The 12,715-nt window shown below is 34.8% G+C and overlaps 1 protein-coding gene across 1 annotated transcript in view; it reads left to right on the top strand.

The window, feature by feature from the left end:
- EYS (eyes shut homolog) overlaps positions 1-12,715 on the top strand; it is a 951,425-nt gene that overhangs the window by 118,243 nt on the left and 820,467 nt on the right. The window contains exons 8-9 of the mRNA XM_075497152.1: positions 4,957-5,061; positions 5,332-5,471. Of these exons, the coding sequence (XP_075353267.1) occupies positions 4,957-5,061; positions 5,332-5,471 (245 nt within the window). The remainder of the gene's footprint in view (positions 1-4,956; positions 5,062-5,331; positions 5,472-12,715) is intronic.

Genomic DNA, 12,715 nt, shown 5'->3' with positions numbered 1-12,715 from the left:
TGCTGAAAACAGTGCTGATAATACAGAGATGTTTTAGTTGTTGCTAAGTAATGTTTACACTGGTCAAGGACTTTTCAGCTTCCCATGCTCTGCCAGGCACAAAAGAAGTTCAGAGGGGGCACATCCAAGATAGTTGATCCAAACTGGCCAAAGGGCTATTCCATACCATATGATGTCATACTCAGTATATAAAGCTGGGGAAGAAGAAGGAAGGGGGGGACATTTGGAGTGATGGCGTTTGTCTTCCCAAGAAACTGTTACACGTGATGGAGCCCTGCTTTCCTGGAGATGGCCAAACACCTGCCTGCCAATGGGAAGTAGTGAATAAATTCCTTGTTTTGCTTTGCTTGTGTGGGCAGCTTTTGTTTTACCTATTAAACTGTCTTCATCTCAGTCCTCAAGTTTTCTGACTTTTTATCTTCTGATTCTCTCCCTCATCCCACCAGGGAGGAGTGGGCGAGTGGCTGTGTGGTGCTTAGTTGCCAGCTGGGGTTAAACCATGACACCTGATCTCCTTCTATGATAAGATGACTAACTCAGTGGATGAGGGAAAGGCTGTGGATGTTGTCTACCTAGACTTCAGTAAAGCCTTTGACAGCATTTCCCACAGCATTCACCTGGAGAAACTGGCTGCTCATGGCTTGGACAGGTGTACTCTTTGCTGGGTAAAAAACTGGCGGGATGGCCAGGCCAAAAGAGTGGTCATGAATGGAGTTAAATCCAGTTGGCGGCTGGTCACAAGTGGTGTTCCACAGGGCTCAGTACTGGGGCCAGTTCTGTTTAATATCTTTATCAATGGTCTGGACGAGGGGATCGATTGCACCATCAATAAGTTTGCAGATGACACCAAGTTGTGCGGGAGTGTCGACCTGCTTGGGGATAGAAAGGCTCTACAGAGGGATCTGGACAGGCTGGATCGATGGGCTGAGGCCTATTGCATGAGATTCAACAAGGCGAAGTGCCAGGTCCTGCACTTGGGCCACAACAACCCCATGCAACGCTACAGGCTTGGGGAAGAGTGTCTGGAAAGCTGCCTGGCAGAAAAAGACCTGGGGATGTTGGTCGACAGCCTGCTGAATATGAGCCAGCAGTGTGCCCAGGTGGCCAAGAAAGCCAATGGCATCCTGGCTTGTATCAAAAACAGTGCGGCCAGCAGGACTAGGGAAGTGATCATGCCCCTGTACTCGGCACCAGTGAGGCTGCAGCTGGAATGCTGTGTTCAGTTTTGGGCCCCTCACTACAAGAAAGACATTGAGGTGCTGAAGAGTGTCCCAAAGAAGGGCAATGAAGCTGGTGAAGAGTCCAGAGCACAAGTTTTATGAGGAGCAGCTGAGGGAACTGGGGTTGTTTAGCCTGGAGAAAAGGAGGCTGAGGGGAGACCTCATTGCTCTCTACAACTACCTGAAAGGAGGTTGTAGAGAGGTGGGTATCAGTCTCTTCTCCCAAGTAACAAGCCATAGGACAAGAGGAAATGGCCTCAAGCTGCACCAGGGGAGGTTTAAATTGTATATTAGGAAAACTTTCTTCACTGAAAGGGTTATCAAGCATTGGATCAGGCTGGCCAGGGAAGTGGTTGAGTCACCATCCCTGGAGGTATTTAAAAGATGTGTAGATGTGGCACTTAGGGACATGGTTTAGTGGTGGACTTGGCAGTGCTAGGTTAACGGTTGGACTCGATGATCTTAAAGGTCTTTTCCAACCTTAACCATTCTATGATTCTATGACATGAGGGAATGAAATGAAGTTGTGTCAGGGGAAGTTCAGATTGGACATTAGGAAAAGGTTCTTCACTGAGAGGGTGGTCGGTTACTAGAACAGGCTCCCCAGGGAACTGGTCATGGCACCAAGTCTGTCAGAGTTCAAGGAGCGTCTGGATGATGCTGTTAGCCATATGGTTTAGTTTTAGGCAGTCCTGCAAGGAGCAAGGAGTTGGACTCAGGGATACTTATGGGTCCCTTTCACCTTGAGATATTCTATGATGCTATGAATCACAGAATCTGGAGGTCATCTTGTCCAACTCCCTTGCTCAAGCAGGGTCACCTAGAACAGGTTGCCCAGGACCATGTCCAGATTGCTTTTGAATATCTCCAAGGATGGAGACTCCACCACCCCTCTGGGCAACCTGTTCTAGTGCTTGATCACCCTTGCAGTAAAAAAATGTTTCCTGATGTTCATGCATAACCTCAGTTTGTGCCCATTTGTGGTCACACTTTATTTCACTGATATCTTGGGCATAGAATTTGTAAGTAAAAAATTTAACACATGCTTAGGTAAAAAATGCATAAGGTCATTTTTAATAATAAACAGTACAACAGTAAACTTTTAAATCAAATTATTTTCCCTACCTCTTGTGTTGTATAATCTTTTTTTCCTTTGTTCCTTGTACCTGCTGAACTTATTCCTGGTAGAAGAATAACATGCTTAATTGTGCACAAAAAATCTTGTTTGAGTTCTCTAAGTATTGCATTTCTCAATTATTCAGCCCTCACTCACTATGAAGTGATAATTACGCATTAAAAGCTAAGTGGATTACTGTGGAGATCTCTCCTGACATCTATTTAACACTTAATCAGATCTTAATACCATAAATTATGCATTTCTCAGCAGTATTCAGATTCTAATAAATTTTATAACAGTTTGGAGTTACTAGGTTTTCTTGACCTCATTGTGGCAGAGAAAAGTTGTACAGTTCGCTTAAAGGATACAGCCATTACAAGGATTTCAGATTTATAGCAAAATAATTCTTTAAGCCAGTTTGATTGTACTAATATTTATTCATAAGGGTTTCTTGGACAAGACAATTCCACCCTCATGAATAAACATGAAAAAATAGATCCAAAATACATACTAAGTTGAAGTTTATTCTCAGCTTTTTTTTCACCAATTTTGCCTTCCAGACCTCATTAAGAAAAAAATGAAACCCTACCCCCCCCCCCATTTCCTAGGAGATAGCAACTTCCTCAACACATTTAGTTGATTTTGCAATTAAAATATCTGCTTATTTTTTAGCATGTCTTTTTGCCAAGCAATATTACACAAAGTTACATTTTATAACTCTTGTCCTGGCTCATAGCATGGCTTTCTAAAAGTATTAATCACGATGGTATCTCCCCAGAGATATAGATACATATAGTTAGCATTAATGTCAATACAAAGTGAGCAAATGAGAGTCTTGTAAATGTAAGGTCATATTGTCCATAGTTGCCCATGTAATATTACATATTATATTATAATAATAAACAGCAAGAAGTGTCTAATGTCTTCCTTTCTCTATTTTTAAAATTTTATAATAATAATATACTTAAATATTTCTAACTCAGTAAGCTTTATAACTTACAGTAAAATATACTCTTGGCTGTTGAAAAATTGATCTATGTTAATACTGGGCTATTTTTGGCTGAGGAGAAAAAGGACAAAATAAACATTAAAAGTCTGTAAAGCATGCTGGTCAACCTTTCTGTAAATACATGAGATTGTACATGTGGTCCAGCACCTGTTGGCCCAAGATAGAGATTTCTGGCCAACAAATCACAGCATTAAGGTCTTAATAAGTACGTTCCTGTTTACATTTATAGAAGTCCATAAAAAGGAATCTTTAGGTCTTAGTTTGACACTCCATTCCAGCATATTAAAAGATGAAGTGTATGTTTCTCAAAGCTTAAGTGCTTTATATTAGGAATGGACTAAAGTGAATGAAATTGGCAGAAATGCTTTGCTGAAACAGACAGAGATCATTTCTTACCAAATTTTATACTATTAGGTCATGTTCTCCTGATGTCTCTGGCCTTAGATCAAAAGGAGAGCTGATCAAAAATTTAAAAACTATTTCATTATTTGAAGTAAAATTATTTCTTTTCTTGCCATATGAAGAGTTTCAAATAGAATACTAACTTTTGACATAACATTTTACAGGACATATTGTCTGAATAAAGAAATGATCCCAATTTCCTGCACATCTCTCCCAAAGATTTTTCTCCTGTACACCTCTTCTGTTTTTTCTGCTTAAGCCATTGAGTGAAGTAACACTGATTACAAACAAGTTGGTAGTAAAAACATTAATTATCTACTCTTCTTTTCTGAAGTTTTCCTCCTTGAAACTTTTCAAAGCTCCTCCACCTTCTTCAAGTTTTCTTAGCAGTAAAGGTTGTTTCACTTCTCATTTCTCTGTTCTTTACCTTTTCTAAAATAAAAAAATAAAATATGGAACTCCTGCTGAAGAAATAGTAAATTAAAAATAAATGTGTAAATTAAAAAATTAATGTGTTTTCTTTTTTGCCAAACCTACTGGTTTTCCAAGACTAATGGTAAAGCTGATGGTCTTCTTTATTGGCTCTTATCACATTGCTAGAGATATATTTCTCTTCAGTACATTTTTTTTAGAACTGCCCAGTTACAAGTTCAGATATTTCTTACTGCTGAGCTAAAAAAAAATTCCTGAGCTAAATGAGCAAGTATTTGTTCAGTGGAATGACACTAAAAGGTACCTCAGACAAATGTGGACTAGCTTTTTTGTAGCCAAAACAGAGCCCAGAAAAGACATAATGAAATATATACATAATAGAATCAAAAGTCTTGAGTGGCGATTAAGGATGACTCATGCAGCAATAAAAAGTAGAAGAAAATGCAAAGGTATTACCTCCATTTCAGATAATTATTTTTGGTGAAAATCCTCCCTCTTCAGCTCCATATCCTTATCTGGATTCCATCTAAAATTGTTCTTTAATGTTGAAAGGGTTTGTTTGACCTTTTTTTAAGACCCTGAGATTTTTTTATATATATAAATGGAGAGAAAGTAGTCTGGAAACTTACACAAGGTCTTTAAATTCTAACCAATATTCCAGAAAGATTATTTAAAGCAACAGTTATTTTACCAATATTAATAATATGGTTCATGGGGTTTTTTTAAGAACATGATATTAATTCTTAACCTTTTTAGGATTTTTTTTTCAACCCCAGGAGAATTCTGCGAGGTGCAAATTGATAACTGTGGTTCCAATTCATGTGAAAATGGAGGAACATGTGTTGGCTATGAAGATCATTTTAAGTGCACTTGCCCTATAGGTGAGTCATTGGAAATTTATTGTATTTTCTAAACAGAACAAAGAAAATGTCATCCAAATATTTAAGTTTAAGAAATAGCAACATAAAAATAGCACTATATCTCAATGTATGCAATGAACATTTTTATGAAGAATCCCACTTTTTCACTTTATTTAGGAAATAAAACTGCCAAATTACTCTAGTAGAGTGGTGTTAACTGCTAACACCCTGAGCAGACATAATGTCAATATTCTGAACGAACTGTGATTAAACATTCTCTTTGTGGTGCAGGTTTTGAAGGTGAAAGATGTGAACTGGATATTGACGCCTGCCTATTCTACAATATAAGCTGTGCCCCAGGAGCACTGTGTATGGATAAATCTCATGGATTTAATTACACATGTTTATCACCATGTGTTGGAAACACAGAGGTAGGATAAAGTGATATATTCCTCCCAGTGTTTTTGGGAAATCAAAAAAGTTATTCTAAGAGCAGTGAGCTGATGAAGCCTCATTTCCCACGGATTTCCTAAACATAGTACGCGTTCTTGATATACTCTTATGCTAACCTTCCTCTTTCCTGTGTAACGTGCACATCCAAAATGTGTGATGTGACTAGTCTGGTCATTGTCCGACAAACCGTGTAATGTCTGAGCTCTGCCTTTCTTGTTCTTTATAGGTTTACTCACCGATGTCTCCTTCTATCCCCTACTTGCTGCTGTTATATTGTGAAACTTGTAGGAACTTAAGGCAAAATTTCCTTGAATGTTTGATGTATTTAACAGTTACTAGAGAGAAGGCTAATGGTACATCAATGCACAGAAAGAATGACAAGAGCTTCATTTCCATTAAAAACAAAAATAAAAATCAACCAAACAACAAACCAAACCAACCAAAATCAACCAAACAACAACAAACTAAAGCAAGACTAACTACACTGCAATGACAGCTGAAAATGCAGTTATAAAAAATCAAAATTCTCCTTGCAAGTTCCTCTTAAATGTTCACAGAATATAATCATAAATTTGATTTTTGTACATTCAAAGTATTCTAGAAATCTTTAAGTTAGATACTGACAATGCTTAGGCCAAAATAGCATCCATTGTGTACCCAGATGTCTTTAAGAAATGTATTTGCTGTATCCTACTCACTTCCCTTTAGTGACCTTTTCAATTAAACTACTGGTTTGGGAAGGATTCATTCACATCAGGGTGGACTACAGACCCAGGCCCTTGAGTTACTGAGATTTCGGTATGGGATAAAGTAAAATACTGTTGCACTTTTTTGCTATGATAGTTATTTTAAAAGCTATATACATAATGCTATATAGCCCTTTCAAACAGCTGCTCAAACATGATAACCAGTGTTTCAAAGGCTTAATCCATTCCTTTATTGAAATATATTCACCATAAAGATATACTATGCAGAGCAGGCAATGTGTTTACAAAGAAGCAATCAACATTTATGTCACCTTGAAGTCCATGGGTACACACTCACCAATGAATATGAAATGTTACACTGAAATACTCACTGGCTCAAAGGTTTATATTTAAATTGTTCAGCATCTGGTAAATTTTAACATTTTTATGATTTAAAGTGTCATACTGAGTGCAAATTTATTGTACATGGCCTAACACCATAATGATGCAATAATCATTATAGCTAGTTAGGATGGGAAGTGATGGTGTGCCAAGGATGCTGATGGGAGCTACTAAAATATTTTACTGTAATATTTGCTTAAAAGCCCTTAGACATATATAATTTATTCATACAAACATTTCACAGACCATCATAAACGTCATATGGGAAAAAATTTAATAATATATATATTTATGTATCTATATACATTCACTGTATGACACAGTTCGGGCATAATGTGAATAATTAGTGGATTTTCTAATAGGAAATGGACTAGAAACTAAAATAAAGGAGCGATATGTTCGGGTTTTACTTGTTTTGTTAGCCTACAGATTATTAAAGTGTCATTTTCTTATTGGAAAAAATAAAGGTCTTATTCAAACAAATGAATATTTGAATACTTTTTGAAGTAGTGTAAGTAATAATTTGAAATTAAAGGTTTATATTATCTAGTAAATTACATAATTCAGCATTTAATTATTTATTTATTCTTTGTGGGTAGAAAGTAAGTATATATTTTTGCATTCTTTCATTTCTTTTCTGTTTCCAATTGTACCTTAGTTGTGCTGAACTGCTTTACCTCTTTGTATTCAGCACAATAGACTTAAAAGAATGGTACTATTTTTAATATTTTCTTAATAAACAGAAAGTGAATTTAAGTCATTGGGGCTCTTTTATCTCTCTATAAATGTGTAATGATACTAGTGTGTTGGTTTGGGTTTTTTTCTTTCCCAGCACAATAATGAAAACATTAAGGTCGTTTTTAATATTATTTTAATTATAATTTATTTTAAAATAAATATTTTAAAAAAAGAAATGTGAATGTATTAAAAAAGGGGATACCTTCCTTTAAACTTCAAAATCTAATCTTAACTTCGTAACCAGGTTAAAGCCTGCCTGCCTTGTATCTAGAATTATGAAGGACCTCCAAATAAATCAAAATTTTGGCATCTTTAAATTAATGACTTCCAACAAGACCCAATTTAGCCCCTTTGTATTATACTATCTTTTCTTCTCTCATCTGCTCAGAATATGTCAAAAGAAATAGAGAAAATATCCTTGTACCATTTGAATATAGGATGTATGCTACAAACCCCAGTATTTTTATTAACAGGAGTTCATAGAGAATTGATAAGAGCAATGGTAATAACAAATAGCTGTACTGCAACATACTAGGCATAGATCAGAGAAGCATAGAATCACAGAACAGCCCAGTTTGGAAGGGACCTCGAAAGACCATCTAGTCCAACCTTTCATGTGAAAGGGAGCCTAGGTGACATTATCTAGCACCCTGTCCAATCACATCTAGAAAACCTCCAGTGATGGGAACTCCACCACATCCCTGGAGAGATTATTCACTTCAAAAGCCCACCTGTGACCCAAACAATGACAAATGTGGAGACATCCTAAGATGTGTGATTATTTTTAGTGGCCATGGCTAAGTCCTGTCAAGCCATTTTATTGCTTCCCTCAAAACATTAGTTTTTCAAAATTCTGTCAGCAAGCTTACAAAATCAGGTTCCATTAGCATTTCCTAAGAAAAGATTTGAAATTGTAGCAGTAACTATGGGAACTTCAAGATGTTGGCCAATGGTTATCATTTTTTTAAAAGGAATCATAGGAGTTAAAAAGTACTTTTCAGTTATTTTTTTATTCTATTTTCAGTTTTAAAATGTAAACAGACACACTTAGTGGGCATGAACGTAGTTGTTAAAAATAATTCCCATACCAGTTAGGAAGAGAACCATCTCTTCCTAAGGAAAAGTCCTCTCAGTGTCTGTCTACATCTTTACGGTACTAAAGTTGTGTCCAGCTGGATTACTGAGCTCCACTTGCATAATTTACTTGGAAGTTGTTTCCTCTTTTTATGAGCCAAATGATCCCAAGTTACCCTGTTACATTTGCAGTCAGGAACACAGTTCCAACCTTCTGAATGGAAATATCTATGTGCTCAATGAATACGTAGTGTTTAGAGGAGCTAAACACATTCATGCTTGTCCTGGTCCTTATATGTTGTGCAAGTTTATACAGTTTCCTCATCTGTAAAAGTAAGGCAATCACATAAATCATGGAAGAGTAATATAAATAAAGTATGGACGCTCATGTTGTTTTCTTTGAGCTTGATATATTCAGTGGAAAAAAAACACCTAAAAGATCTTGAAAGCTAGAAAATTTTCAATAAGGCTTTTCTGGTTAACCTTGAACTTGTACTTGCAAATAACTCTCTCTTCAGCAAATATCTGTTTCTTGTGGTGCATGTGACATGATGTCATGCTTGACTTTCAGATTAGAGGTTGACTTTGCAGTTCTGACATATTACAAATACTGCACCAATAGTTTGATTTAAACAGATTTTAAAATGTCTTCGTGAAAACAATTTTTGTGTGTGTATTTTTGTCAATCTGTTTAATGAATTTATGCGTAAAAAGAGGCTTGTGGGCCTCAAATCTTGGTGGTGTTTTCAAGTTATGCTGTCTTGGTTTAAGGTAAACTTTTCAACATTCAAACAAGAAAGAAAATACATAGATGCTTTAATAGAAGATTGCTGTGGAGAACTTCACAAAAAAATTTGGAGGAGGCTGTCTTTGAATCACTAGGTGTTTCACTTTGAGAACCTGCACAGGATAATGAAGACAGGAAAAGTAGGAAAAGGCAGATATTATATCCTATATATTATAGATATTCATAGATTCAGAACTAAAGCCTTTTTTATTTATCTAAAGGAAACTAATGATAATCAATCCATTTAAAGTTTCTGGAAAAAGTGTTATTTGTAAGAAAGTTAAAAAAAAAAAAAAAAAAGGCAAAGGGAGGGACAGTTAGCCAGAAATTGCCGGAAGGGAATAATTTCAAGCCAATTTATTTTCTTCTTGTAACAAGAATAGAAGTGGCAAAAGTAAAAAGCTTTTACAAAAGTTGAAATATATCGTCTTCTCATGTACTAATCTCATAAGCAAGCTAGTGAAACAATGCACCTGCTCCAGCTTGATGTAAAGCAGATAAGATAATGATATTCAATTATTCTAGCAGTAGTTTCCTGGACAAATGTCCAAGGGAAATAGTAAGTAGTGTTCTGCAAGGGCCTGACTTGCATGCAGTTCCACTCAGTATTTTCTTTCTGAATGGTGGAATAGATTATACATGATAAAACTGAATCTGACACCACCTTGGAGAAATGATCTGGAAAAGTAGGATGGAATTTAGTGTGTACATTTGCAAAGGAAAAATGACACCTGTGAACTTCATTATTGTTGTGTGAAATTAATCTCAAAATAAGAAATTCAATGACTCTTATTTGATCTATTTGAGCTTTGCAAAAATAGTAAGCCTCAGGACAAAATCCTCCAGAAATGTTTAAATAAAAAAGGTGACACATAAAAATCAAAAAAGAGAATGTTTCCCATTACTAGTGCTAGTAGGCATTGCAGGTAGAGTTTTAGATGCTGAGCAATATAGCCATCTGTAGAAATATATTTTCCATATAGTTCTCTACAAAGTTCACTTCTTAGAAACTGCTTTAACAATACCTACTACACTTACGGAATGGAAAAATAATGTTTAATTGTCAGGAGCCAGAGTAGCAAAATTGAATAAAAGGAAACATAGTGGAACTGAGTCTGCATAAATGAGGAGAACTCATATTCTGGAGACCAAGAAAAGCATCAGGTTCTGCTTATAGGCAATCTAAGGATTTTAAGTATTTGCTCCACAAGGAATAATTCAATAGCATCTACAATGTAGGCCAAAGTTAAATCTACAATCTAAATTAAGCAGAGTACTTCTTTCATATTAATCATACTTTTTCCATTTTATATTTTCATAATGTCTTCTGGACTTTTCAGCAAATATTTCTGGAAATTCTGATATTTTTGTTTTGAGGAGGGATTTTTTGGTTTTTTTTATTTGTTTTAAGAAAAAAAAAATTATCTACTTGCTTAATGTATCACTAGTCCAGGAAAGAACATAGGGCAGATGATTGACTAAAATTATGCTTTTGAAAAATTTTTAATATCCAGGTACAATTAATTTTGCAGTAATAAAGCCTGCAGACTGCAGAAAAATGATATGCCTGGGGAAAATAAAAAATGTATATATGTGTGTGTGTGTGTATATGTATATATATAAAAAGTACAGTTTTGTTCAAACTGCAGGTAATTCCAGGAAAAGTAAGATGGAAGAAGTGTTAGGAAGTAATGATTGCACTGAGTGAGATTCTTCTAGCTCAGTGTCTTAGCTCAAGCAATGGACAACAGAGGATATGTAGAGAAAAGACAACCATATAGTAGGGTTACTTTCCTCAATTACTGCAGAGTGAAGAAAGGAGAATAATAAAATGTAATCATCTAGGGACTAATTATCTTTCCTTGCTGTAATAACATTTCCTGGTTGATATTAGAAGGAAGTGATTCTTACATTTTTATCAAAATTACATAATAAGTCAGGTTTGGTTTAAAGTACTTGCCGTAGTCAGCACTGTGATGATCAGACTGACCAGAAAAACCCTTGTTTATGGTCTGTTAAATCATAAGTTTTATGTTTAATCCTAACCACGAGGAAGATTTACTTTGGGAAAAAGAAAAAGGTGATTGATGGGAGGATGCTGCTCTTTCCAAAAGTCTGTTTATATATTTATTTTCATTTAAAAGTATTTCTTGTATTAAAAAAAAAAAAAAAAGTAACAAACAAATCTTTGTAGTAACCTTAGAAAACCACAATGCAGGTTTGAAGTTTAGAGAACAACAATTTTGTGGTATTTAGTTTGACTTTAGTAATAGATTAATAAATCTATTTAGCCTTAATTTCTTATAAAATCCTTAATCATTCTAACTCAGAGTTTTCAATATTTAAACTGATAGGGAATTAATTTTACAGCAGAGATCAAAATCTATCTGATAAGAAAACTACTAACTAGATTTGATGCTATAAATATCTCCCATAGCTTTAATTTTAATTTATAGCTACTTTAGATTGCACTAACATCCTAAAGGGTAATACCTTTCTTCAGAGTATAAAGTATCAAAACAACATAAGAATATAATGAATACAATATTGTGGCAATATTGATATATACCTTTTGTCTTAATTGTCTAAGTTATTTCTAGATGGTTTTCTTGAGTGAAAGCTTATTTGACCTATTTGAGCTTTGAGAAAATAGTAAGCCTCAGCACAAAATCCTCCAGAAATGTTTAAATAAAAAAGTAAGACAACACATAAAAATCAAAAATGAGAATGTTTCCCAAAACTACACACACAGGAGTTTTCTTTGCATTTATATTGAGCAGTGCTTTTCTTCAAGAAGTTGTCCTATTGAAAAAGGATCCCAAGTCTAAAATTCAGTACTGAGAGCATAGCAAAAATCTCTTAATTTTAAGGTCAATTTAAAACTTAATCAAAGACAAATGAATATTAGAGGATTTCTGCCAAGAACTGTTATTATTACAAATCTTAATGACATTATAAGGAGATTCAGACTCAATCAAACTGAAGTACTAGTGCATTAGCTCATCTTCTAGACACCATTTTCTTTGGAAACCAATTGATTAGAAATGAAAATGTAGTTATCCATTTTTACGCTGGCAAAATTTTCATGGACATGAAATGGTACCCTAAAAGTAAAATGAAGAAAGGAGCATTCATGCTGACACAGAACTTTCTGTAATTTTTGAAGAATACAGGAAATACAGGTTTAGTAAGCAATATTAGCAAATAAAAGCTAAAAAAAAATGTTGTTCCAGTCTAGGTTTATTAATTTTTCAATATCTACAGGTTGAAAAGAAAGAAGGTTCTAGTCTTCCCAGAGCATAGATGGAATATATATATATATATATATATATATATATATATATATATATAAAAATATAAATAAAATAAACAAAAAAGATTCAAGGATAGGTTGTGAATCTGAATTATGACTAAAATTAAAAATATTCAGTCTTTTTTTCCTGATAACCACAAATTCAATTAAATTATACATAGCTTTTAAGCACAAGAACAGTTGTTCTACTCTTTCAATGGAAAAATAACAGACTAGTTCACT

Source organism: Mycteria americana, chromosome 3 (genome assembly GCF_035582795.1).
Source record: "Mycteria americana isolate JAX WOST 10 ecotype Jacksonville Zoo and Gardens chromosome 3, USCA_MyAme_1.0, whole genome shotgun sequence".
Classification (NCBI taxonomy): Eukaryota; Metazoa; Chordata; class Aves; order Ciconiiformes; family Ciconiidae; genus Mycteria; species Mycteria americana.
This window is presented reverse-complemented; position numbering and strand designations above follow the sequence as displayed.